The sequence below is a fragment of the Lissotriton helveticus genome, chromosome 10, assembly GCF_964261635.1.
Source record: "Lissotriton helveticus chromosome 10, aLisHel1.1, whole genome shotgun sequence".
Lineage (NCBI taxonomy): Eukaryota > Metazoa > Chordata > Amphibia > Caudata > Salamandridae > Lissotriton > Lissotriton helveticus.
Genome location: NC_136071.1, coordinates 680431730 through 680458431, shown reverse-complemented (window position 1 = coordinate 680458431; position 26702 = coordinate 680431730). Strand labels below are relative to the sequence as shown.

The 26702-nt window shown below is 46.7% G+C and overlaps 1 protein-coding gene across 2 annotated transcripts in view; it reads right to left on the bottom strand.

Moving 5' to 3' along the window:
- NUB1 (negative regulator of ubiquitin like proteins 1) overlaps window positions 1-26702 on the bottom strand; it is a 310162-nt gene that overhangs the window by 37443 nt on the left and 246017 nt on the right. For both annotated transcript variants that reach the window (XM_078663212.1, XM_078663213.1), the window contains exon 13: window positions 13777-13866. In XM_078663212.1, coding sequence (XP_078519338.1) covers window positions 13777-13866 — 90 coding nt within the window. The remainder of the gene's footprint in view (window positions 1-13776; window positions 13867-26702) is intronic.

Sequence of the window (26702 nt, the reverse complement as noted above, 5' to 3'; positions counted from 1 at the left end):
AGTGCTCCTACGTAACTCCGCAAGTCGTAGCACGCCCCAGTTCGTAGAGAGCTGGGATGGCCCCAATGATGAAGCATTTCACCATGGGGAAACCCTGGTGAGTGAGGGGACTCAAGAAAGACATTTTTCTTTCTTCCAGGCTTTTTTCGGCCAGATTGGGCAGAAGTCACCATCACAAGCTAGGTCTCAGAACCCAACACTTTTGGGTTAATTTTTTACTATATGGCATTAGTTTAGGACAGGGACTCCGCCTGCTAACATAGCAGTAGCAGCTTTGCTCCTGGTGGAATGGACAAACAGATCTTCTGGAGGCCTCTCCTTCGCCAGTGCATAGTAGATGTTAATACAGAGCACAATTCAGCGTGAGGTGGTATGCTTCTGCTCAGCCTTGCCTTTTTTCACCCTTGCGAATCCCACAAAGAGCTGATAGCATACTGTGGGGGAATGGTTAGGGGGGATATTTGGCACGATCGATGTAGAAACTGAGTGCTCACAGGGGTCCAAGGGATAGAGCCTCTCCTCCTCCTGAGAGGAGTGAGGTGGAGCATAGAATGATGGAAGGGTGATGGTTTGGCCGATGTAGAACCGCGTCACAACTTCTGGGAGAAAGGATGCCCTAGTACGCAGAACTAGCGTGTTGGTGAAAAAGATGCTGTAAGGTGGATGAACGCACATAGCTTGATGCTCACTCATGTCACTCCAATGTAATGGCACATAGAAACACAGTTTTCATGGCGAGAAGCTGCAAGAAACAAATATGGAGCGGCCCAAATGGAATACACATTTGATAAGTTAGGGCAAGTTTGAGGTCTTGTTGGGGTATCACAAAAGGAGAAGGGGCAAACATGTTGCAGACATTTAAAAAATGCATCACAACAGGTGATTTAAATAAAGTGGGCTGATCAGGAAACAGTAAGAAGGCTGAGAGGGCTGAAAGATAACCTTTAACTCTGCTCACAGCAAGGTCTTGCTGGGCGAGAAACAGAACAACTATCAATACATTGGACAGCTTGGCCTGCCGGGGGTCAATCTGGCGAGTTCAGCACCAAATCAAAAATGCATCCCAACAACAAGCATATTCAGTTTTTGTCATGGGGCACCTGGCTGCCAAGATGACATCAACTACCTCCGGAGGAAAGTCAAAGGTGTACAGCTGTCGTTGCTCAATCTCCATAAATGAAGGTGGATGGTACACGTTCAGAGTGGAGAACCCGACCATTCTGTTGCCACAACATATCCTACCAGAGGGGCAGCCTCAGGATAGCTGCACAAACCCAGGAGTTCTGGATGCCATATTCTTCGCGTCCAATCCAGAGCCACTAGGATGACTTGGGGCTGATCTGTCTATATCTTCTCTGGACAGGAACGGTTAGTTTCACCAGAAGCTAGCGAGAGATGCCATGGAAGCTCCACAGTGCAGAAGTGCTGACATTGCACATTCTCGGCAATGGCGAATAGATCAAGTCAAGGTTCTCCCCATTCAAGGAAGAAGCCTTGCACCACCTCTGTATGTAGCTGCCATTTGTAATCCGGTAGGCTTCAACTGCTTGGCTTGTCTGCCCAGTCATTCAAAGATCCTGCCATGTGGTTCACCACCAGGAAAATTCCTTGAAGGTCCAGCCATGTCCAGAGGTGCAAGGCCTCCTGGTACAGGGTCCGAGACCCCACCCCAACCTGCATGTTGCAGTTCCACCATGAACTTCAGGTAGCGCTGATGGGCCGGCAGGAAGGGAATATGGAAATAGGTGACCTTGCAGGTCCCGACCATCATCCAGTCTTCAGGGTCGAGAGCGGAGAAGACCTGGGCCAGGGTGATACTCCTGAATTTCTCCTTTCGGAGGACGAGATTAAGAAGGCACAGATCTAAAATGGGCCGAAGCCCTCCTTCCTTCTTTGGCGGCAGAAAGAAGTGGGAATTGCAGCAAATTCCTACTTACAGCTATGGCACTCTCTCTATAGCCCCTTTGGCCAAAATGGTTAGTAGTTTCTGCCTCAAAATGGAGAGATGGTCCTTCGTCAGTCGTGAGGCAGACAGCATAATGAGCAGCAGAAATGAAAGGAAGGGCAAGGCATAAAACTTGCAGACAATTTGAAGGATCCCTAGCTGATCGCCAGTGGCTGAAATGAATTTAGGTATTCCATGTGATCGCTTAATGGGATCCGCGTATTATGCCTCCCACTAGGTGGATGTGACCTGTGAGGGGAAAGACCGGTGGAATTGCTGCTGTTGGGGAGTTTGGGTTAGAAAGGTTGAGCGAGAGAACAGTAGCCTGACTCACCTTGAAGCGTTCAAGGGCAAAGTCAGCCGTTTCCCGGGTATCCATTACCCGAACTACGGACCTCGGACGCACCAACCCGATGCGCTCCTGTCCCCCCCTTTTTTCCAAGCACCCCCGGGAAACGACCGACGCACCCATCCGTTATTTCCACCCCCCACTGAGGAACGGGGTTTCCTTTGCCGTCACTTCGTCTTGACTACGTGGCCACGTCCACGTACATAACTCGCCACGACGTACCCGACGACCAAGTCAACCTAGCAGCCCTGATGAGTCACATCTCCTTCATGGTGTGACGAAACACGTGTCGGCTGGCTATTATGTACTGTACTTACCAACAATTGTTCTATAAAAGACTTCTTTACGTACATGAACTTTTGTGCTTGAGTTTTGTACGTTGATATACTTTCCTTCTCGTATGCATCATTGTGTCCTGACATCAGGACAACCAATCTCTCCTCCTGCGTGTGCACAGGATCCGTTCCTCTTCTGTTTTGGTCCAGGCTGCCCTGAACCTACACAGGGGTTTGTTTTCCTTTGGGTTTGTGTTCCCCTGTCCTGTTTTGCACCGCGTGCCTACCGCACAAACTCCACAACCTAGAGATCACATCGCTTTGAGCGCCACTGCTTCTTGCTCTCCCAACTCAAGCCCATTCCTGTACATCTATTTTAGATACTGCCTATATTAGGGTGCTGATATGATATTCCAGGGGAACTTAACTCCTTTCTCTTTGTATTACATGAAAAATGATGGGTCCACCTGAAAAGGATATATGCCACAAATATCAAAAATATAACATAATATCAAGTTCTCTCTCACACTCACATTTTCTCAAACTCGTTCTTTCACACTTGCATTCACTCATTCTTACACTTACTCTTCTTACTCTTTCACACTCAGTCTTTTAAAAAAAAAATATCTTTATTGCATTTTTTGAAGTTTTTAACATTCTGTAATCGTTCAAAACCGTACACATCCTGAACAGACAAGCATCATGAAAGAGGACATGCAGCTGAGGTTCATAACATATGTACATTTACAGACCATGCATGTATATGTCTCTACATTAGTAACTTTAAAATGTATAGTTGTATACAACTTCTCTCCTGTTCTATGTCACTTCTTTTCTTTGTGTGCAAATGGTAGGGTCCGTGAGAAATGCAGTTGCGTCGGACATGGTTTCATTCAATGAACACATGGAATCTACAATAATAGACATTTGGAAGTCATGCATGTATGGTCACTTCCGTAGGAAACTGATAAGTTTGCGAGATATGCTAATAAGATATAAATATTTTAAACCACTAAACTAATAACTTACTAAAACTGCCATAAAAACGTATCACAACTGGGCCTAGATCTGTACATCTAGTGCATACATATTAGGCTAGCACGCCAGGGTAGCACTTTGGCTCCACCATACAATTAAAAGCTGAGCTCAGCAGGTGACCAGTTTGGGATTTAGGCAAGCTCACAGCAGTAGGTTCAGGCCATAAGCGCGTTATGTTATAGGTCACAGCTTGGAGATTAGGTGACGTGCGCCCATTGACTTGGGGTTTAGTATTTGTGCTAGCTACCTTCGGGAGGGGCGCTGCCGCCATCGTTATGGTTCCCGTGTGTGAATGCCGTAAGGATAGTGTCCCAATGTTGTGCTATTGGGTACTTGCAGAGCCCTGCAGTTTCCTCCCTGTGTAGTGTTGTACCTTCCGCCTGTGCCCATACCGCTAGCGATTTTTCCCAGCTGACTATGTCCGGGAGGGGGGTATTGTGTTTTCATCTCTTTGTGATGAGTCGCTTTGCCACTATCAGTCCCAGGTCTCTGAACCGGGAGGTGACTTTATTCTTTTTGGACTTGCCATAGAGGCTCAGTGTACAGACCTCCCACGTGTGCGGTAGGGGCGTGTCAGTGCAGTGTGTAAGCGCTGCTGTTACTGCATGCCAGTAGATTTGAAGGAAAGTGCAGGAAAAGAGCATATGTAAAAGGTTTGCATTTATCTGCTGACATCGCGGGCATGCAGAAGTGGCAATGTTGAAATATTTATTTATATTATCGGGTGAGAGATATGCTCTCTGTATTATGTATGTTTGTATGTTTATATTAGTTTGAATTTGGAGCTTCTCTGTATGCTTGAGGAGCCTGCAAGGACAGTACCCCACTCCCTCTCCGCCCACGGTCTCCCTCTATCCGTCTCCCATCGTGTACGAAGACTCAGCATGGGCTTCAGTGTGTGCGTAAGTAGAGCTTCCACCAACCAATGTACTATGTGTGAGCCCGCACCCATTACATGTAAATACTGCAGCAGCAGGTTCGTTGCTGGTTCAGTTGTTATGTCCCCCCCAAGCTGCCGATAGAGATCTTGTAAAAGATGTGTGCAGGAGGCATGACATGTAAGCGGAAAGGCATGGTCTTCTGCCAGAGCCTCAAAGGAGAGCAGGGAGCCGTCTGTATAGAGGCCGCCCAGGGTGTCTACGCCTGCTGTATGCCAGTAGGTAAGTGTTCCTTCTGTGGTGCCCGTCCTTCCTCTGGGTGTCTCCGTGAGAGGCAGTATCGGGGCGTAGGGGGTTACTGCACGGGTGAGGTATAGCCTCCTCTTGTAGCATTATTTCGCCAGTTCCAGATGTGTCTGGGATGGGCGTAGTTGCTTAGCAATGGGGTGGAACAGGTGGCATATCGGAGATTGGGTCCATGGTTGTTGCAAGGTTGCCGGATCTTCTATCCCCCTGCCACCCAACCACCTCATCACCCATTGCAACTGGGCTGCTAACTAGTATAACTCCGTGTTTGGGACTGCCAGTCCTCCTTGGCTGCTGGGGGAGTATACGTCCCATAATGCAACCCGGGGTCTGCCTTTGCTCCAGATCAAGTTGCGGGACATACATTCCAGTTCGTGGAAGATTTTAGTAGGGACATAGATTGGGAGGTTCCATAAATAATATAATATTTTTGGTAGTATTATCATCTTTATAAAGTTGATGCGGCTCATGACATTCAGCTGGAGTGTCTTCCAAAATTGCACTTCGGCCCTGACAGCTGAGATAGCTCTGGTTAGGTTTCCTTCCAGTGTGTCGGTGGGTGAGCGATATATATAAAGATGCCAGGGTAACGGAACGTAGTGGGGTACCAAGCGAGAGTGGAGCCATTTATGAGCACACCCGTCTCCATCGTATGTTTGCTAAAGGGGTAGACACCTGATTTTGCCTAGTTCACCCGAAGCCCAGACACCTTCTCAAAGCCCCTGAGCATGTACGCTATAGTCGTGGGAATATCATGGAGATCACGCACATACAGCAGCAGATCATCCGCATACAGAGAAACAGCATGCATCCCATCACCTAGTTGTATACCCCACCTGTCGTCATCTTTGCGAAGTAGCATCGCAATTGGTGCCATAGCTACGAAGAAGAGTAGCGGGACAGGGGGCACCCCTAACGTGTGCCTCTTCTCACCAGGATGGGGTCCGAAATGAGCCAACCAGTCCTAACTCGAACAATAGGTTGTTGGTAAAGCAATTGGACCATGCTCATGTAGTGATCCCCAAGTTCGTATTTGTGTAACACTGCCGCAAGGTAGGGCCACTCCAGGGAGTCGAAGGCCTTCTCCAGATCCAGCACTAGGCAGCCTGAACGCGGCCATCTGTGCAATGCATATTCCTGTACCCTAAAGAACCTGCATATGTTAAGTGAGGTACTTCTGGCGGGGACAAAACCATTTTGGTCAGGGTGCACCAGTGTCTTAACCAATGGAGCTAAGCGCTTAGCCAAAGTCGATGCAAAGATCTTGTAATCAGTGTTTAGGAGGGCTACTGGACAAGAAGAACCTAGGACTTTGCGGCTTCTGACGGGTTTAAGGAGAGAGACCAGTAACGCTTCATTTTGTGTGTGCGTGACTGTGGAGTCATCCACAGCAGTCTCATACACTTAGCAGCAGTGGCACTAGTATGTGTTCGTAGGGCTTGTAAAATCCTGTTCTCGTCTTGACGGATCAGCCAAGTGAGTCATTTCCTTGCTTTGTCCCCCATGTGGTGCTTTCGTGCTGAGTGTGCTGCATAATTAAGGCATCAGAGCCGTTCTAGCAACTGAGCGTGGTCCTCTCTGGCGTGCAAGGTGTCAGGGGGAACCCTCGGCCGCTTCCTGTTCACTGGATGCCAGCCTTCTCTCTACTGTTTCACACTCACACTTGCTTACTTATTGTCATCTTGATTGACCTGTTCTCATTCCTTTGCACTCACTCACACATTCACTCTTACTCACACATACTTACACTCGCACTTAACCTTACTCGCATTCATTGTCATATACTCACTCACTCTGAAGCATTAATTCTCACTCTCAGTTACACTCACTATCATTTATTCCCTTTAACACTCCCTCATACAGTCTAACATGCTTCACTCTTTCTTTTTTTATTCTCACTCACTCACCCACACTGCCAGTAAATGTATCACTCACTCAAACCCACTTAATGACTCTCCATCTCACTCATCTGCACTCACCACCTCTTCCTTACTCTCTTGAATTAATTTTCACACTAACACACACTCACACATACACAACCTCTATCTCACACAAACATGCTCTCCCCGCACACACAAACACATGATCCCTTGAGAAAAAACATTTTATTCATTAGTGTGCTAAAAAAATGCCAGAAAACACAATAATGAGGGTGGAGTCCTGATGCTAATAGGGTGATCGCCCCTGCGTTCTTTGCAATGTGTTTGCCACTTCACATGCCAGGAGGCCACAAAAGCAGTCCCAGGGGTTGCAAAGGCAAGCCAGGGTTCATAACTATGACCCCTGATGACCCCCACATCAAGGTCCATTTTGCCAACTCTCAGCTCTTCTTTCTATCCAGTTTGCATCATTACCACTCTCTCTCACACACATGTATACCTCTCTCTGCCTCTCTGAGCGCACCCACACCAGTTTCTCTTTAGTAATTCTCTTCCACCCCCCTACTCTCCCGCTCTCTCTTTGAACTTGGTCTCATCTGTCTGCCACATCTTTTGCTCAGATGTCTCACCTTTTGACCCTCTTTGCTGTCTCTTTCTAAACAGTTTTTTGTGATCTTTGTCACAAATGTCTCCATCTATTTCTGTCTCTCTAAGCTACATATTTCTCATTTTTCTGCCCATCACGTCCTCAATGGTGTTTCCCACTTCTGTAGTCTCTTTTTAGCCTTTCTCTGTTATTTCTCATCCTCCTGGTGCGACCTTTTTCTCTGTTCTAGTCTCTCTGCTCCCCCTGGTTGTCAGTAAACCATTCCTTTTCCCTGGTCTGTCTTATTTCTCGCTCACCTGACAATGCGATGGGACAAGGAGGGGCATTCAGACATCTTCTTTCCCACAACTAGCAACAATGTTGCAATTGTTATTTTCAGTTTGAGCATACCGCCTTCACAAAACACTGAGGCAGCTCAGGACAGAGCCCACAGTTCACGGATAGTGGCAACATTTTGTTTCATTGCAGTGTGAGTTCCACTGCGGAGTTTATTCGGGTCATACACATGTCCCTGTTTATAAGGCTCACAAGAGCAGTGTAAGTTTTGTTCCTGGCAGTGCGTTAGGGACATTTTAGGAAAGGGGTACCAATGTCTGTGCCAGGCGTTCCAAGGGGAAAGCCAGCGGTAGCAGTTGCAATCCCTGGCGACTCCTAAAAGATAACCAGGCTTTCCATAATTCCCTCTGATGCATTTAGAAATTTAGTTTGTCAATGCTTACTATATTTTGCATCTGTTGTTTTGGTGTCTTAATTCATGCTCCTCTGTTCCTGGATGTTAGTTGCCACTTCTAATGCTGTTGATTCCAGTTTCTTTTGCCACAACTATTCTTCTGTCCATTCCCATGCTCCCGTAGGGTCATTAAATTTTTTTTGTTATTGTGGGGCATTATTTTTAATTTGGCTGAGAAAAGTAAGGCATTCTTCATATTTATTTCTCTGAAGCAATCATTTTAAAAATAAACCATTTGAAGAATCTGTACTCAGTCTTTGGAATTTAGTAATCGGGTCACTGGTGGTCTTGCAGGTGCCCCAGGTGGAGGCAGTCTGGTTGACAACCAATGCACTTTCAACAGTGCATAGAACATAGTGCCACAGGTGCCACTGTCTGGACTATCACCGCTCCATGTCAGCTACTTCTGTTACTTACGGGAAGCCCACTCCCCGTATGTAATTTGTCCTTGCACACCCTTCGGAATCTTTATCCCCGTATTCTATATATCATACTCTTCCAGTAAGAACAAGTACTTGTTCACAGAGATCTCTGGTTACCGCCATGTAGTTCTTTCATTGAACTCTTTCCAACAAGTTCAGACATTTTCCTAAGGTCATCTCCGAGTCCCTGGTCAATGGCTACTGCATCAGTTTTAGATTCCAGAAAAGCTCCTGTACGTGTTATTGTCAATCAATCAATCATATCATTTGTAAAGCGCACTACTCACCCATGAGGGTCTCAAGGTGCTGCGGTGGGGAATGCTGCTACTGCTCGAAAAGCCAGGTCTTGAGGAGTTTTCTGAAGGTCAGCAGGTCTTGGGTCTGCCGTAGGTGGACGGGGAGGGTGTTCCAGGTCTTGGCGGCGAGGTGGGAGAACGATCTGCCCCCTGAGGTCGCTCTTCGGAAGCGGGGGACTGTAGCGAGGGCAAGGTCGGCAGAGCGGAGCTGGCGGGTGGGGGTGTAGAAGCGGAGTCGTCTGTTGAGGTTCGTTGGTCCGGTGTTGTGGAGTGCCTTGTGTGCGTGGGTGAGAAGCTTGAAGGCTATCCTCTTGTTGACCGGGAGACAGTGCAGGTCTCTCAGGTGGGGTGTGATGTGGCTGCGGCGAGGGATGTCGAGGATCAGGCGTGCAGAGGCGTTCTGGATGCGTTGGAGCAGTCTCAGGAGTTTGGCCGAGGCTCCTGGGTAGAGGGCGTTTCCATAGTCCAACCAGCTGCTGACAAGGGCCTAGGTGACTGTTCTTCTCGTTTCAGTGGGGATCCACTTGTAGATCCTACGGAGCATACGGAGGGTGTTGAAGCAGGAGGAGGAGACAGCGTTGACCTGTTTAACCATGGAGAGGGTGGAGTCGAGGATGACCCCTAGGTTGCGTGCGTGGTCGGTGGGTGTTGTCACCACTGTTGTGTCTAATTTGTCCTCTGTCTACGCATTCTTTGAAGACTAGCATGCCTGATCTGCATTTGCAAAAGTCTGCATTACCAGTTTCTGGAGTCTTGGAGATTCTTTCCCTTTGCCGAATTACTGTAGTTTATTGCTATTTTCAGATGTGTTAGTGTGATTCTCTATGGGGTAGGGCATATTTCTCAGAGTAATCACTTCTAGTCGTCAGTAAATCTTTGCTTCTATTGTCTGATTTTCGGGTATCTTCAGGTTAGATCTTGTGAGCAACATCAGGCTCAGCCCTCCTCTACTTTACCATTACTTGTTTCAGGGTGAACGCTTATGGGGGAGGCCGTGCTTAATTTGAAAATATATATAAATAACAGGGCTTTTGTCAGGAATCCACTGCAGCTTTCACCACACATTGCCCTTGCTATGCTGTCAATGATAGTAACAGCACAACTACTAACCATCACACTGCTATATGTGTGACAATTCAGATTATTTCAGGCCCTCAAAGCTATAAGAAGGCATTAGGGCAGGCAACAGACATTTTTAATATTCATTGAATTAATAATTCACTGCTGTTGTGGTCAGTTATGAATTAGCCAGACACCGCTACCTAAGGCAGACAGTCGCAAGCGCCAGTGTTGACAAATAAGTGCCAGTGCCGAGCAATGGAAACCACAGGCTCAAATTAAGCACTGGGTGCAGGGTATTCTGGTGCCCTGCTGACATTGCTGCTGCCAGACATGTATTCAGTGACAGTAAATGCTGACCTGGTTATTCCTTCCTCATTGGGCCTGTAGGCGACTCTCTATATTCTAGACTAGGGCACTCCAACAACACAACAGTGTCTTGCTCATTCTACAATCATTTCATATACCATTTAAATCCATTCTCATACTCATTTTTCTATGTGCTGTCTCCACTATTAGCTAGCAAATTTTCCCTCTACAGCACTGTTCAGCATGCACTGATGCCTCAGAAGTGCTTACCCATTTCATTGAGGCTTCTCAAAACATTACACTGCTTGTCCTGCAAGGCATGTTATGCAGGAGGGCACCTCTCCAGCTCCTCATTCTTCTCTTGCCAACTTGTAGGTCCGCAGGCCATCTCTGTTTTATTGCTGGAGGGCAAGTGGCCTTCTGCTTGCTTTAATGGAGCGGTGAGTATGTATCACTTATGTCCCCCTCTGGCTGCCCTGTGCGTCATAAGATTCAAGACGGTTCGCACAATCCTCTCACCTTCTCTCTCACTCTCTGTGCAGGCGTTCAATGCCAGTTAGCTATGGGGCATGGCCGCAATTTTATTTCTTGGTAGTGCCACTGTTGATCAGCGGCACTGCTTTCAGGGCCTCTGTACTGTTTGGATTTCAGCGCCTTTGGTTCCCCTCGCTTTCGGACATCTGTCCCAGGTGGATGGCTCAATTACATGCAGGATAAGCTATGCTCAGAGCAGCCAAAACAGCGCTCCTCAGAGATGTTGCCTCATTGCATGGGTGTCAAGCCACGTCCCCTTGTCAGTACGCTGTTAATAATTTGTCGATACCCATCTAGTAAATTAACTTCAACATAAACAGTTTTTTCTGTTAGTTCTATGATTTTCTCCCATGTTTCTATTTTTATTTTGATTCTAAGGCTCCAAGTGAATCTTTCCCGACCAGTGCCTCTTTACCATCCCAACAACCCCTGAAGAAGCCAACCACTGATTTGTTTTCTAGAGGTGTCTTTTGATCTCTTATGTTGAGTCTTGTAAAGTTCCCTTAGCCTCAAAAACATTTGATGGCACAAGGGGGAAAGATCAATACAATAAAGTACAAAAAGCGAGGAGGCCATAAACCTTAAAAAAAGAAAGGTTTTTTAAATAATCCTGGTTGACTTTTAGAGAGTAGGGAAAGAAAAAACACAAATTGGGGGCAAAGGCTCAGTTCCCATTTGATCGTAGTTTAAAGCATGGCGGCCTCACACTGCTGGTAATTTCTGCCTCTAACTTTCCCTAACAATGTTCCTGTTGTCTGCTCTCTTGTCCTCAAAATGGGGTCTAGAAAATGAATAAGCTCAGGGTACATCTACAGTCACTTCTTCCAAGGGTGGCAAAGACAATTGCTGCCTTCTTTCTTTGCTTGGTTCTAACGCGTATGACGTGTTTTTGAGAGAATTCAATCTGCTACTGCTATTATAGTCTTGCACTGATGAATAACTCAGGCATGTTTGGCGCTGTCCAACTATATAATTATTATCTAGGTATAGGATTATAGCTGAAAATGGGTTATTTTTTTAACTCACATAGGGCAGCATTGCTCCTTTTGTGTGACCAAAGGAAAGTTAAATTTGAGGAGCTTTCGAAGTTGCAAATTTTAGCAATATCATATGGGGCAGTGAGAGGATTGGGCCTCATCTGCCGTCTCTTCAATTGTTTCTCCACAGACCTATTCATCATAGGGGGATTCAGCAGACTTATCCTTGAATTTCTCATCCCTGGGACACTCGTGACAGAGGTACAGTCTTGTCTGAGAGATACATGGGTGCTGGATTGTAGAATCAAAGTGGTGGCACTAGGAGTTGTGTTCTTTAATTAGATACTGGTGTAAGGGTGACATGATTAAGGAACCTTTGCAATCAGTAAAAAACAAATCCATCATCTACTGCAGTGCATGAAGAAGTCTGGTCGCTCTTGGAGCACATTTAGGCAAAGGCTTATAAATCATAGACTTAGAGATTAAAGCTAGTCATGTACATCCTGGAAAAAAGGATCCTCCACATTCTGTTCTTCATCTTTTGTGGGTCTTCCATTGACCCTGTTTACTTCAGTCACCCAGCATGAGATCAATATCTAGCAGGTGAAAGATATTAAGTGGCATGCCTGAAATATGGGTAGGCGGTTTGACTGACATAAGAAGGTTTCAATAAGAAGAAGAGGATACCAGTGCAGTTACAGATGCAATTAATGTATTATGTGCAATTTTCATTGAGAATGTAAGTCTTTTTCACTGCGTTAGCAGGATCATCGATAAAGTGTGCACAAGTGTTTCATCAATGAGGAAATGTTCAAGGGCAGGAGGAAAGCCCTGGTTGCCATTGATTTAGTCAACAAAGATGATCTTGTTACAAATGTGGTGTTGAGGGTGGTAGCATTGAGGCTGACTTTGAGGCAGAGGATAAACCTTTGATCACATATGATGGTCCACTCAGTGAAGTGATCAATGAGGAGCTGACGTTTGGCTGAACTCATTTTATCACTGACCTAAGATGAACGGCCATTTGGAGGTCAGGAATAAAAATGTTTTTAGTACCTAGTGGGGGTTTTCGGGCCTTTCAAATGGAGATACAAAGCTTAGATAGTGTGGATAGTGGCATGTCCATTATAGCTGCTTTATTCAGTAAAGAAACCCTAACACTTTTAATCCCTTTCAGTGTATCCTCTACATATAGAAGTAAACTGAGTAGGAATAGATGGTGCTGCAGAGAAACAGCACCCTTTAAAACAAACACTAGTCACAGATTGTTCTAACGTTGAAAACCCTGGAGGAAACAAACTTGCATATGAACAGTCACTGGGTAGATAGCTGGAGGGTGACTGTACATAAACTCTGCGTATGGATCATGTGAAAATATATTATTCAAGCTGCAAAATGTGAATTGTGTAAAAAGGTCTTTGTGCCCTTGACAGGTGTTTCTGTTATGATCGCTTGAAAAATATAAAGACATATTGTTCCCTCGCTGTGCAACAAAGATCCAACCATAGGCTAAAAAGGAAAGCCCCAAAGTCGGCCATGGGTACAGTTAAAGGGAAGATCAAAACCTCATGCAGAAACGATTGAAATACATATTATCTAAAATGTTTGTCCTTTCTTTGATCAAAATCTGTGGTAAACACGGTCCAGACTTTCAAATGTTGCTGTGAATTATCAGTTTCTGGTGAAGGTCTCCCTCACAAACGAATTACAATAGATAAAAAAAGATATACTGCTCACAAAGGAGAGTTGTTGAGTGCACACGATCTCATTGGCCGTAAGGTAGCCATTTGCACTTTAACTGGTAGGCTCCTAAAGAGACATTGCTGTATTGCATGTGTGCACGTTAATGCTGTCAATACTGCTATTTTGAAATGCTACTGGAGGTTCCTAGCTTGACAATAAGGAATTATTAAAGCATATGAAAACCCAGTGCTGGAGAACTCTAATCAGCAGCATCAGCCACATCACCGCATCACAAATCAGCTTAAGACAGTCAGGGAAGCTACTTTCTTTCTATGCCCACACAGCTGACTCTCAAAACTTGCAAAATGAAGAGACGAAGTGTGCCAATACTAGTACATTTTTTAGTTACAAAAGTGATGACATTTGTGCTAGTACCATTGGATACAGTATTTAAAAGAAAAAAACAGCAATGACAAAATGGCACATACCTGATCGATACTCTCTTGTGGAACTGTAAATAAGCTACTTTGCCCATCATTATCGTTTGACCATACTAGCTCAGGATGATCAAGCAGAATCTAAAACAGAAACACATTGATAATTTACTACAAAAGTCCAAAAGAGGCGTTCTACCACCCTCTTTCAATTCAGAAAGCAACTTAAAATCCACCTCTCCAGGAAGCACCTATGCTCAGGCATTACTCAAAAAAGCCTTCACTGGCCAACATTAACCTCAATACTTTAAATAACCATTTTCTTCCCCTTCGAGCCCTGTCCATCCAGTATTGTTGATGCGTTTCTTCTAAGCATAGTGTGTTGATTTTGAAACTGGTAAATGATTTGTAAACCTAGATTTTCAAAATGAAAAATCAGAAATGGTCAAGTAGCAGTTCATCCACAGTTCAAGGTTTAAGTCGCCCCTGACAAACGTCAACAAAACATCAAGAACATTATGTGCAATTCTCTATTGTTTGCACAAAGGACACACATTTTAGTGTGTTTTAATAATTTCACGGTACTACAAGAACGGGCTGTAGAATTTAAAGCATAAAATGCCTCGTATTTTAGAACAAATACCCCATTTGTTTTTATTTCACATCTGCGTTTGACCTTTTAGTGTTTGCAGAAAGATATCTCTGTTCTTGTCTGTCCAAGTTGCAATCTTATGGGAGCAATCAAGATTAAAATAGCTCTTAAAATCTTAGAACACTACTTTTGTTGCTCATTTTACGTCAGATCTGTAGGTTGATAGAGTGTGCTCAATTGTAGCCAAACCAGCCTTCCCTTTCCTGTAAATTGGACAAGCACTGGCAAATTCAATAGGTCTGACGTGGGCAAGTGGCACATTTTTAATATAGTTTTCAGGTATGTATAAAAGGAGCTGAAAGATTAAAAGTATTTTACTTTTAAAAAGTAAAAGGTGGCAGATATAAGGTTGCAAAAAAATAATCTGCATCCTCACAGCAGGTGGCCATCTTGAAATGGTAGTGCATACTTATAAATGTTATACTGTTAAAATATTTTGCCCAAAGATGTGGCTTCATTACGGCAATCCTTGGAAATGATGCAATGGGCGATGCTGAAATGGACCAGCCTACCTTTCTCAAGTTCTACCTTTCCAAGGCTGCAATGTGGTCATGTGTGCAACCGGTTGCCAATGATGGTGGTTAGGGGATAGCATCTTACATTCTGTAATTTTTATTTTAATATTTTAAATAATGCCTCGAAATGGCAACATTCGTAGTGTTGTTGGTTCGAAGGCTGGAGAAGACTGTGTTTGTCAGACAAAGTGTGGTGCCCCTTGACAATTATAAGCATTCATTTCTCAAATGGTTTTATGTGGTTGCATACAAAATATGCATCATGTATCTTACTATGTGTTCTGGACCTTTACACAAGTAGGATAGAAAGACTGCCGCAGAAATCACTAGCATTGCTGGCATGAGGAATACAGCGTTAAATCTTGCAACCTCGGAGGGGGGGTGGGAAGAGTTATTAAGGATTTTAAATGTGCTCCTTGGAAGCAGTTATAATTCCATCTTTTAATTCTGATGGGCTCAAATTTAATGTCAGTCTATTTCTAAAGCAAAGTTCTTAACTTTTTGCAGATGGAATAATGAAAACAAGTTTCTGAATCCTCTAAAAGTATGGTAGGTGTGCAGGATATACACACAAGTGAGAACACAGAGATGATAGGTTAAAGGGATAAGTGAACAGTAAGCACAAAGAGCAGTATACATGTTCTCACAAACCACCAGGAACATGGCATTTGGAGTGCTTACCTGCAGGGTGTAAAAAACAGTACATTTCCACATGAGTGTAGAGAAATATCAAGCAAGACAATGAAAAAATGTTGTTGCAGACATCAAAAAACTCATTATATATAACAATCATTGAAAATCGCACCATCGATGGCCGTGCATCCTTAATAAGATGCCACTCTACTCCAACTTTTACCTAGACCCCCTTCTTAATATATAGACCAACACCTAGCAGTGCCAACTCTAAAGATGTCCTACATGATACAGTAACCAACAACAATCTGTACTACCTAAACCTATACATTCTAGGAGGCCTTACATATGCGTTGACACAAATAATTGAACTACAACTATCAGAACAAACCATAAAGATTTTAACTTGCAACAAATACTTTCTAGCCCAAATCATTGTGCAAGACAGACACTAGATGTCATATTTGTACCCTTAGTATAAGCTATAGTTACAGACAACTTTACCATAAGCTGGAGCAACCAAAATATCATCACTTTCAAGATCCACACACCTATCAATAACAACACTTTCGAGGCAACAAAAAGCAACAACAATAAACGCTCGTACAATGGAAAAAACTGGACAGCCCGAAACTTAAAGTCCACCTTGAAAAAACCCCAATAAACATGCGGAAGAAAGACAAACACCTTCTGCAACTGGATCTCCACTGCATTGGACAAACAGATTCCAACAAAAACCACATCCAGAATTGACCCCCCCAAAAAAAATCACGAGTTAAGGCAACACCAAAAGAATGAAAACACAACTCAACACACCACGACGCAAATTGAGAAAATCTGAAGATGAAACAGACAAAAGCGAATTACCGCTGGATAACTCTTCTGGGTTTGAAGCCAAACCTTATGCGAGAGATCTGCTTAAGGAACTGGCAGATTGGGTGGAAGAAGAAAATGTAATACCCTAATGTAAGACAGGGTTCAGACAAAGTGCCTCGACAATTGATACAGTTGTTGCACTTGGATATCTTGCTTGCACACAGAGAGTCCAGAGCCAACCAACCCCAATATTAATGTGCTTTGTAGACTAGTCAGCACTACAATAAGCCAACGATCTTGTCATCTTGGATCAAACAACAGTAGGCCTTATGCAATAACCAGATGAACTACAGATTACAATTTTAAAAAATTGTCTGGTGGCAAACCCAAACAAACCTAAAGTCATGGTCTTTGGGAAGCTCAGGGAGAAAGCAAAGAAAGTTTGGAAATAGGTCTCACAAGATGAGAATACTCAAAAACATTCAACTGTTTGGGTAGATAGAGTCTCGACCAGATAAGGATTTACCAAAAGTGAGTAACTTGTTCATCTGATAGAGACTTATAGCTACAGATTCCTTACCTTAATATAGATATCCAAGCAATACCTCTCCGGAAGTAGGTCGAAATACTTTCACACCAAAAGAGTCCAGCAGAACTGACCGGGCAAAGTGTGTGTCCTGACGGACATTTTGTGAATATGTGCAAAGAGGCCCAGGTTGCTGCCTGGCAGATGACCGGGACAGGGCCTCCACGTGCTAACGCAGTGGTACAGCCTTAGCTCTGGTGGCGAGAACACGCAAGCCCTTAGGGTTTGCTTCTTGGTCAATGAGTAGCAGATTTTAATGCAGAGCACGATCTAGGAGATGGTCCACTTCTGCATGGCCTTACCCTTTTTCGCTCTGACATACCTCACAAAGAGTTGGCCGTCCACCCGGAATTCTCTTGTGTGGTCAAGGTAGAACAACAACGCCCTTATAGGTCAAGTCGGTTAAGTGGCTCTTCTTCTTTAGAGGAATGTGGCAGAGAGTAAAAAGTAGGCAGGGTGATGGAGTGAGCTACATGAAAGGGAGTGATGACTTTCGGTAGAAAGGAAGCTCTACTGCATACAACCAGCTTCTTTGGGTAGATGTTCAAGTATGGAGGTCCGTATGACAAAGCCTGAAGCTCACTGACCCTCCAGGCACATTTTATTGCCACCAGGAAGGCCGTCTTGATCGTAAGGATCCTGAGAGGACAATTGTGCAAGGGCTCAAAGGGAGCGCAAATCAGGACTGTCAGGACTAGATTAAGTTCCCACTGAGGCATGACGAAGGGAGAAGGAGGAAATATATTTTGCAATCCTTTCAAGAACCAATGTACAATAGGGGATTTGAAGACGGGTGGCTGGTCAAGTAACCCCAGAAAGGCTGAGCTTGCAGAAAGGTAACTCTTTAAAGCGCTCAGAGCAGAGCCCTGTTGGGCAAGGGAAAAATTAATAGAATAACCTGAGAAAGGGGAGCAGAAATGGGGTCAACCTGTATTTTTCTACACCCCATGCCACATACTTGCCTTAACGGCAGGCATATACTATTCGCCTGGCTGCCAGAATAACATTGCAGACTTTGGGCGCAAGGTCAAAAGCTGCCAACTGTCGCTGCTCAATCTCCGCGCAAGAAGGCGGAGCGTTGACAGGTTCAGGTGGAGAACCTTCCTCTGCTGCTGCGACAAAAGATCCTCCTGAAGAGGCAGCCTGTTCGGAAAACCGATGGCCATGATCAACAGCTCAGGATACCAAACTCTCCCAGTCCTGTCTAGGACCACAAGGATGACTTGGGCCCGGTCGTTCCTGATCTTCTTGAGAACTCGGAGTAGTATAAGCGGAAAGACATACAGGAGGCCTGAGTTTCACTCTGGACGAAAAGTGTGCAGAACTGCTAACATTGTGCATTCATGGCTGTCGCAAACAGATCTAATCAAGGCTTACCCCATGCTGAAAGAGATCTTTTACCACCTCCGGATGGAGACACCACTCGTGACCCGCTAGGCATCTGTGGCTGAGTTTGTCAGCCCTGCTGTGCAGAGAGGAAGCCAGGTGTTGAACCACCAGGGATATGCCCTGATGCTCAAACCATATCCAGAGGCACAGGGCCTCCTGACAAATGGCCCACGAACCCACCCCTCCCTGTGTGTTGCAGTACCACTTGGCATTGGTGTTGTCCATAAACACCTGCACTAGCCTTCCCTTGATGGAAGTTGGAAAGGCTTTCAATGCCAGCCAGATCGCTTGGAGCTCCAGAAGGTTGATGTGGAGTCCAGATTCCGCCGGAGACCAGAGGCTTCTGAATCTACCCCTCTCACATGGCTGCCCCATACCAGGAGTGACACATCTGTCACCACTGTCACATCTGGTTGGGGAAGGGAGAGGGGACTGCTGCTGACCCAATCGCAGTTAGTTAACCACTACTGCAGATCTTCTGCAGTTGTCTCAGAGATCTGGACCATGTCTGCAATCAGGTGGCATGGGCAATGGGCTAGGACAAGAAGGGGAGGGAGTTCCCCCATCTGGACGGTTTGGAGAGCCCATTGGTCTGATGTTATAGACCTCAAGTGGTGCATGTGATGACAGATCCTGCTTCCCACTGGGTGCCCATGATGGTAAGAGGGCAGACTTTAAAGGTTTGGAGGCTGCAGCTGCCGGGGAACTGGCCCAACCTCTGGCTGCCCGGCCCACAGAGTCTGTGGGTTTCGTGTCCTTGGCCCCACAGAGGCTGGGAGGGTATAGACATGGCAAGAAGCCCCTTTGGTGGCCACGAAAGGAGCGAAAGGTGGATTGGGAATGACAATAGGCCATGGGAAGGCCCAAGGACCTGGTCATACCCCTACTGTCCTTAAGATCTCCAGAGCTGAATCCGCCTGGTCTCCGAAGAGACTGGATCCATCAAAGGGAATGTCCATAAGTGATGCTTGTTGTTATAAAGTACAAGGGAAACTCAAAGAGCAATTGGTCAGGGACCTTGGGTGCGTAGACTGTTTCAAAAGACAATGGTCCCTAGACAGTATAGAATAGTGTGAGGTAATAAATATAGAGCAAGAATCGGTTCTATATTGTCTGTCCAGCCGGACAGTGTTTAATAACAAGTATATTTGTATAGTCAATAATCTATGTAGTATCAAGTGGGACACGGCCTGTGTCCAACTACCAAATTAAAGACAAGTGTGACATACAGAGGAGGTGTAGATTTAGGCAAGAGGAAACAGTCTGCATAGAGATCACATTTGGCAGACTAATAATTCATGAGTACACTATTGTGACTTTTTATGTAGTATAGTCTAACATATAGTGTAAGGTGTCGACGGCGTTTCGATCCTTATTACAATAGTAGGATCATCTTCAGGAGATTGAATTTCATGCCTTATGTACATTTCTAACATCATAGCATAAAATCAAGCCCAACAGTGTGAGGAAAAACAACAAAATCAGGGAAGAAAATGGAAAAAATGGGTGGGGGATGGGAGGGAGAAAAGGGAGTATACACAAGGGGTTAATGTTATTTAAACATACGTATACTACAGACATGTCAAGCCATTTCAGTTATAACCAATAATTGTTGATTAAGTGAAAAGTAAGAGCACATTGTAGTGCTCCTTGAAGTCGTCCGTGCAACAGAAACGGATGCATGTCATATTTAAGACGTTTCGAGTGACGGAACTGGTGGTGTTAACATAATTGAACGGAAATCGTGGTTCAAGGGTGGTGGAACGGTAATGTAAACATGCGGCACGTCGGTAAGAAGGATTGTTCCGTGAAGCCAAGAGACTAAGTGGGCAGTCAGAGAATTTGACAACACTTAAGATACAGTAGTCGGTGACCAGTGGTATTTATATGAGGTTTAAGGGTCGACAGTGGTCTAGACTAGTGTGCGGAACGATGATGAAACACGTATAAAACATGCAATAGCAATAATCATGGTGGCGCAGGCTGTGAAGAAAAGGTGGGGGGGCAAATAACGGTGCTCCTTGCTGGGAGGAAAGGAATAGCTTACCTCAACCATGGTATGGGAGGCGGTGGTCATAATGGAACCAGAGAGTTAGAACGGTGGGAGCCTGTGGGCGGAAAGGGAAAGAGTGTGAATGAAAGCATGCCCTGGGGCCTGAAAGGGCAAGGGAGTGATGGGTCGATGGAGCCTTACCGCGGTCGGATGCCGGCAGCCGGAACGAATACCTGAGGAGGAAAAGGAGCCGGTTAGGCTGTGGCTAGGGGATAGTACAGGACGCGATTAGCGGAACAGGTGCATACGCTTACCTTGGTGGGTGATATTGGGAGAATCCTCAATGGGGTCCAGTGCTCACTTCGAGGCGATGCTCGTGGAGAATCTAAGTCGGTTAGTGGCGTGGCAGCCATATCTGATTAGGCATCACCATGTGACAGGGCCCATGTTACCTGGCGGGGCCGGACGGATTGTGTGGGGAGTTTTGGTGCAGAGTGGCGGCCATCTTGGAAAGTGCAAATTATCAACCGGAATAGAGCGAATTCCATGCATGGGGGTGCAGAGAGGTGCAGGGTGGGATAGAATTGTGCCGCATTGATCAGTGTGATGTAAAGGAGGTTGTGACATTTCCGTGGAAACTTATGACATAAAACTTAACATAACTAATAGCACAGATTTTGGAGTTACAGACTCTGGCGGCCATTTCTAGAAATTGGACAGTGAAGACCACACTTGCGGTATTAACGCCTAGTGAGATCTGACAGTGATTTCAGTAGAAAAACAATTTAATAAATATGTCTTGAAAGTATTTAGTAACCACATTAAGAAAAACATTAAGAAAAACGTTTAGAAATTATATCTTGGACGGCATTGTCGGAGCATAGTCACTGTGGAAGGAAAAATTGGAGAAGAAGCGTGTGTAAGACTCAGTTTCCTTTCATTGGCGATATTTCAATTTGAAATGTTCATATCAGAGAGGTTCAATCCTCGAGGCGATTAAAACCAGTATGAATACTTTTTGTCCTAAGTATCCATTTTAGTTCTTCCTTGTTTAGGAGTGTACTGAGGTCGCCACCTGTAGCGGGTTGTGGAGGAAAGGGCAAGAGACGGGTTTTAGTGACAGAAGGTTTTAATTGGTTGAATAAAAAGTCGGTACAAGCCTTTCTTAAAGGGAACCTCCTCGGGGATCTGCTCCTTATCATTCTTCTCCGGGGTCGGGGTCCGTCTTCTTCCCTTGTACGACGTCGGGGACTCCGGCGGGGAGGGGACGCTTCCGGCTCCGTGATGACACCAAGACAGCCGCCCGGAAGAGAAAAGAAGAAAGGGCAGGTATCAGTCTACAGTCCTGAGGTCTGAAGTGCTTCAAGGGAAAAGGAGTGCGGGAATCACCACCAGTGTAGCTTTACAGGTCACGGTGAGGGAACTGGTGTGTAGGGGGAGGGGAGAACGGGGAATGAAGGTCAGGGGACGGGTCTACCCCTCCTCTTCACCCAGCCCGCGATACGGCTCCGTACCTCTGTGAGCCACACACCTCCTGGCGTGCGGCTGGGCCGCTCGTGATGCCGATGGCCTCCTGGCTCCCGCGCCGCCAACGGGTCTCTCCTCCTTACTGCCAGGGATGGTACAACGATTCCGGTCTTCTCTGCTTCGATTCCGTCTCCCTTCGTCTCCTCACTCGACTCCGCTCCAAACTCGCCTCCAACTCCTCCTACGCCTCCGGTGAACAAGCACACCTGTGTGCCGTCGGCTGCCTTACTTGACGTCGGTGTAGGCTCCTCCCCTTCGCCAGTGTGGAGCTAGTTAAAGGGACCGCCGTCTTCGTCTTCCTCGTCCCATGAACAGTCGGGCTCCTGTGCATACGCCCAATCATTCATCTGGGGAGACAAGAGGGGGGGGTCACATAATGAATCCCCGAAGGGGGTGACGAACACCTATGCAGCGGGGTGGACCACCTCTCCGCGCTACACTCCATCCCCCCTGGACTCTTCCATTCGGGAAGGGGATTCCGTGATAGGTAGTCTGCTCCTGTATTATCAACTCCCTTCTTGTGACAGAGTTTGAAGAGAAAGGGCTGTAGGGCCAGGAACCATCTCATTACCCTTGCGTTGTTGGACTTAGTTCTTGCCATCCACAGAAGCGGGGCGTGATCTATGAAAAGGGTAAACGGGTGCCCCTCTAAATAACAGTCCAATTTCTCCACCGCCCACTTTATGGCCAAGCATTCCTTCTCGACTGTAGGGTATTTGATCTCCCGGGGAAAGAGCTTCCTAATTATATACAGTATAGGGTGGTCTGACCCATCCTCCCCCTCCTGAGAGAGTACCGCTCCTATCCCATAGTCGGAAGCTTCAGTGTGCAGGGAAAAGGGGCGGGAGAAATCTGGGGAAGCCAAGACAGGGGTGGATGTGATTATGCGTTTGAGGGAGTGAAACGCTTCTTGCATCTCCATGGTGGGTTTGGCCAACACTGCCTGTTTGACCTGCTGTCGTAGGGTATCTGTGAGGGGGGCCGCCTTCTGGGAAAACTGGGGAATAAACCGTCGGTAATAACCGATGAGGCCCAGGAAGGCTCTCATCTCATTTTTGGTGTTTGGAAAGGGGGTGTTGGCTATGGCCCTTACTTTCTCTATCTGCGGTTCAATAAGCCCGTGCCCCAGTATGTAACCGAGGTATTTGACTTTTTGGAAGGCTATCCGGGACTTTTTGGCGTTCACTTTCAATCCCGCATCTTCCAGCGTGAGAAACACCTGGTGTAGGTGGTGTAGATGAGTTTCCCAATCTGGGCTGAAGACGACGATATCGTCTAAATAGGCTGAGGTATATGTGGTCATGTCTTTCAATACAGTATTCATTAGTCTCTGAAATGTAGCGGGGGCCCCATGGAGTCCGAAAGGCAGGACAGTGAATTCATAGTGACCGTCGGCCGTTGTGAAGGCGGTCTTATGACGATCTTCTTCCCTTAGGGGTACCTGCCAGTACCCCTTAGTCAGGTCCAGCGTGGTTATATATTTCGCCTCCCCCAGTTTCTCGATGAGTTCATCTATTCGGGGTATCGGGTAGGCGTCGAAGGCTGAGATGTCGTTCAGGGCTCGGAAGTCCATGCAAAACCTCCGCGACCCGTCTGGCTTGGGTATCATTACGATGGGGCTTGACCAGTTGCTCTTCGAAGGACGGATAACTCCTATCCATAACATGTCTTGGACCTCCTTGCTTATGTCCTTCCGTCGCGACTCTGGTACCCGGTAGGGCCTTCTCTTCACTATCTTTCCGGGCTGCGTGTTGATGTGATGTTCAGCCGCCTCGGTTCTCCCGGACCTATCGGAAAAGACCACAGTGTTTTTTGGAGCGTGGCCTTGAGTCCTTTCCTCTCCTCCTCTCCCAGTTCTTCGTTCAAGACCAGTTTGTCTATAGTAGACGAGATTCCTTTTGGCTCTTGGGTGGCGTGGTGGATATCTTTATGGGGGGTCCTAACCACTTTTTTAGCATATTAATGTGGTAGGTCTGGGTCTTCTGTGCTGAGAGTTTTAGTTTATAGCTCGTGTTACCCACCGTGGATACCACCTGGTAGGGCCCCTTCCATTCGGCTTTGAACTTTTGGGTGGAAGAGGGAAGAAGGACCAAAGCCCAGTCATTCAACTCCAACTTCCTCCACTTTTTTCCTTTGTCATACACCTGTTTCTGCTTTGTTTGGTTTTTCTCCAGATTCGTATACGCCACGTCACGTAGCTTGCCAATCTTGGATCTTAGGTTCTTGGCGTACTCCAGGGTCGTTTGCACTTCTTCCGGCGACTCCTGTTCCCATGCCTCTTTCGTCATCTCCAAAAGGGAGCGCGGCTGTCTGCCATAGAGCAACTCGAAAGAGGAGAAACCAAGACTACTTTGTTTGTGGCTTCTGATCACGTACAGAGCCAGAGGGAGCAGTTGGTCCCACTCGGCCCGCTAACTTCCAGCATTTTGCGCAGGGTTGTCTTCACCGTACGGTTATACCGCTCCACAAGGCCATCGGTTTGTGGATGGTATACCGAGGTTCTTATTTGCTGTATGCTTAGTACTCGGCATACCTCCTTCATCATTCTCGAAACGAAGGGGGGTCTCCTGATCCGTCAAGATTTCTTTGGGGAACCCCACCCGCGTAAACAATTCCATCATCTTATCGGCTACTTGTTTGGTGGTAGCCGTGGTCAGGGCAAAGGCCTGCGGGAACCTAGTCGCATAATCGACTATCACCAACACGTGCTGATGTCCTCTCTTGGTCTTGGGCAAGGGTCCTTTTAAGTCCATTCCCACCCTTTCGAAGGGGGTCCCAATGATGGGAAGGGGCTGTAGAGGGACGGCAGGAGATCTTGACATATTCTTCCTCTGGCAGAGCTCACATTCTTGACAATAGGTCAAGGGCTCGTGAGCATGCTAGCCTGCATGGGCTCGTGAGCATTTTTCCCAGCTCACCTCATTGACGGACCTTGGACCCTGGGATATCTGGCCCCTGACGACCACTCTTCGCCTCTCTTCGCCTCCCTCCAGCCGCCGCAGTGGTCATCTAGCGCGGCAGCAGTGCGGAGGGGGGCGCTCCAACTACACTTCCCAGGCTCCCTCTGCTGTGGCCAGACGCCACACCATCGCGCCGGGCGGCGCATAAAGCAGGCATTACCCAGGTGGAGCGGGGGTGCCTGCATGGGCTCGTGAGCATTTTTTCCAGCTCACCTCATTGACGGACCTTGGACCCTGGGATATCTGGCCCCTGACGACCACTCTTCGCCTCTCTTCGCCTCCCTCCAGCCGCCGCAGTGGTCATCTAGCGCGGCAGCAGTGCGGAGGGGGGCGCTCCAACTACACTTCCCAGGCTCCCTCTGCTGTGGCCAGACGCCACACCATCGCGCCGGGCGGCGCATAAAGCAGGCATTACCCAGGTGGAGCGGGGGTGCCTGCATGGGCTCGTGAGCATTTTTTCCAGCTCACCTCATTGACGGACCTTGGACCCTGGGATATCTGGCCCCTGACGACCACTCTTCGCCTCTCTTCGCCTCCCTCCAGCCGCCGCAGTGGTCATCTAGCGCGGCAGCAGTGCGGAGGGGGGCGCTCCAACTACACTTCCCAGGCTCCCTCTGCTGTGGCCAGACGCCACACCATCGCGCCGGGCGGCGCATAAAGCAGGCATCACCCCAGCTCTGCGGGACGCGAGCGGGACGCCGGGCTAAGCCCGGGCAAAGGGCGGGCCCTCTGTGGCCCTCAGCGGACCGATTAGGACAGGACGGGCCACCCCCCTTGTAACTTCTGCTAAAGGAGGTATAGTATACATATATTATTTTTTGACTTTTTTCGGTAATATTACTATCTCCACTCTGACTATGCCCTGCACGGGGGGAACAAGCTCAGCTGCGCAAATGCACCAAACGATTACCACAAGCTCCCTGCCTACTGTTCATGCGATAGACAAACTGTCCTTGTTACTCTCCATCTAGTACGGTATCTCCTCCATTAAACTCCCCAAGAGAGCATAACCTGTTCCTGTGGGATGAACTAAACAGTTTATGCAAAACAAAGTATGTCAGTTTGGATGCACCCTCTCTTGCCAAAGGCACCTGTACTATAAATACTAAAGGCAGTACACAGGAATCCCCCTCTTTATTGAACAAAGTCAATACACAAGCCTCTGTACTCCCATGGCTATTACTTGTCAAAAGAAAGCATGATGAGGGCAATGCTGAAAGGACTCATTCCAAATTCCATAAACCATCTGTAAGCCCTGCATGGTCTGTTCTTAATCTCCCTATCACCATGGAGACTGATGTCAAACTAGATGATTCAATATCTTATTCCCAGATCCCCTACTGACTCAGATTGAACAGCTTGTTAAAACCATCATATCCCCACTAACAGAAAAAATCAACGCTATAGGAGAAAGGCTGTCGGGTCTAGAGAATAAAATCACGGCTATCCTGAAACCCATCGATAATTCAGCAACATCGAATCGACCCCAGCCATCTACCACTTTCTTAACAGCTAACCCAACTGCCATCCATAAAAGCATACAAGTCGCTCTACAATCCCCTAAAATCCCAGATTCAACTACTTCCAAAGCTCCTGTCAGACCTGTTATACCAAGGCGCTCAGAGGACAAGACAGTACGCAAGGTACCACACATACACCTTCCGCCAGAAGCCGCGCCATATGTGTCCGTCCTTTCAGGAGTACCAGCACTTGCGATGGTAAAAGCTGAAAGACAGCAGGATCTATTGAATAAAGTTATATTCTGGATGGGAAGAAATAGACCCCTACCACCGGACAAAGACGGCGGAATCCTGAGTGTGAGAAGGGTGGGCTGGTTGGGTCCACTACCAAAAAACATTTCAGGGGACTTGGTACTGGTTAGATTCAGGAATCGGAACATCGCACCTTA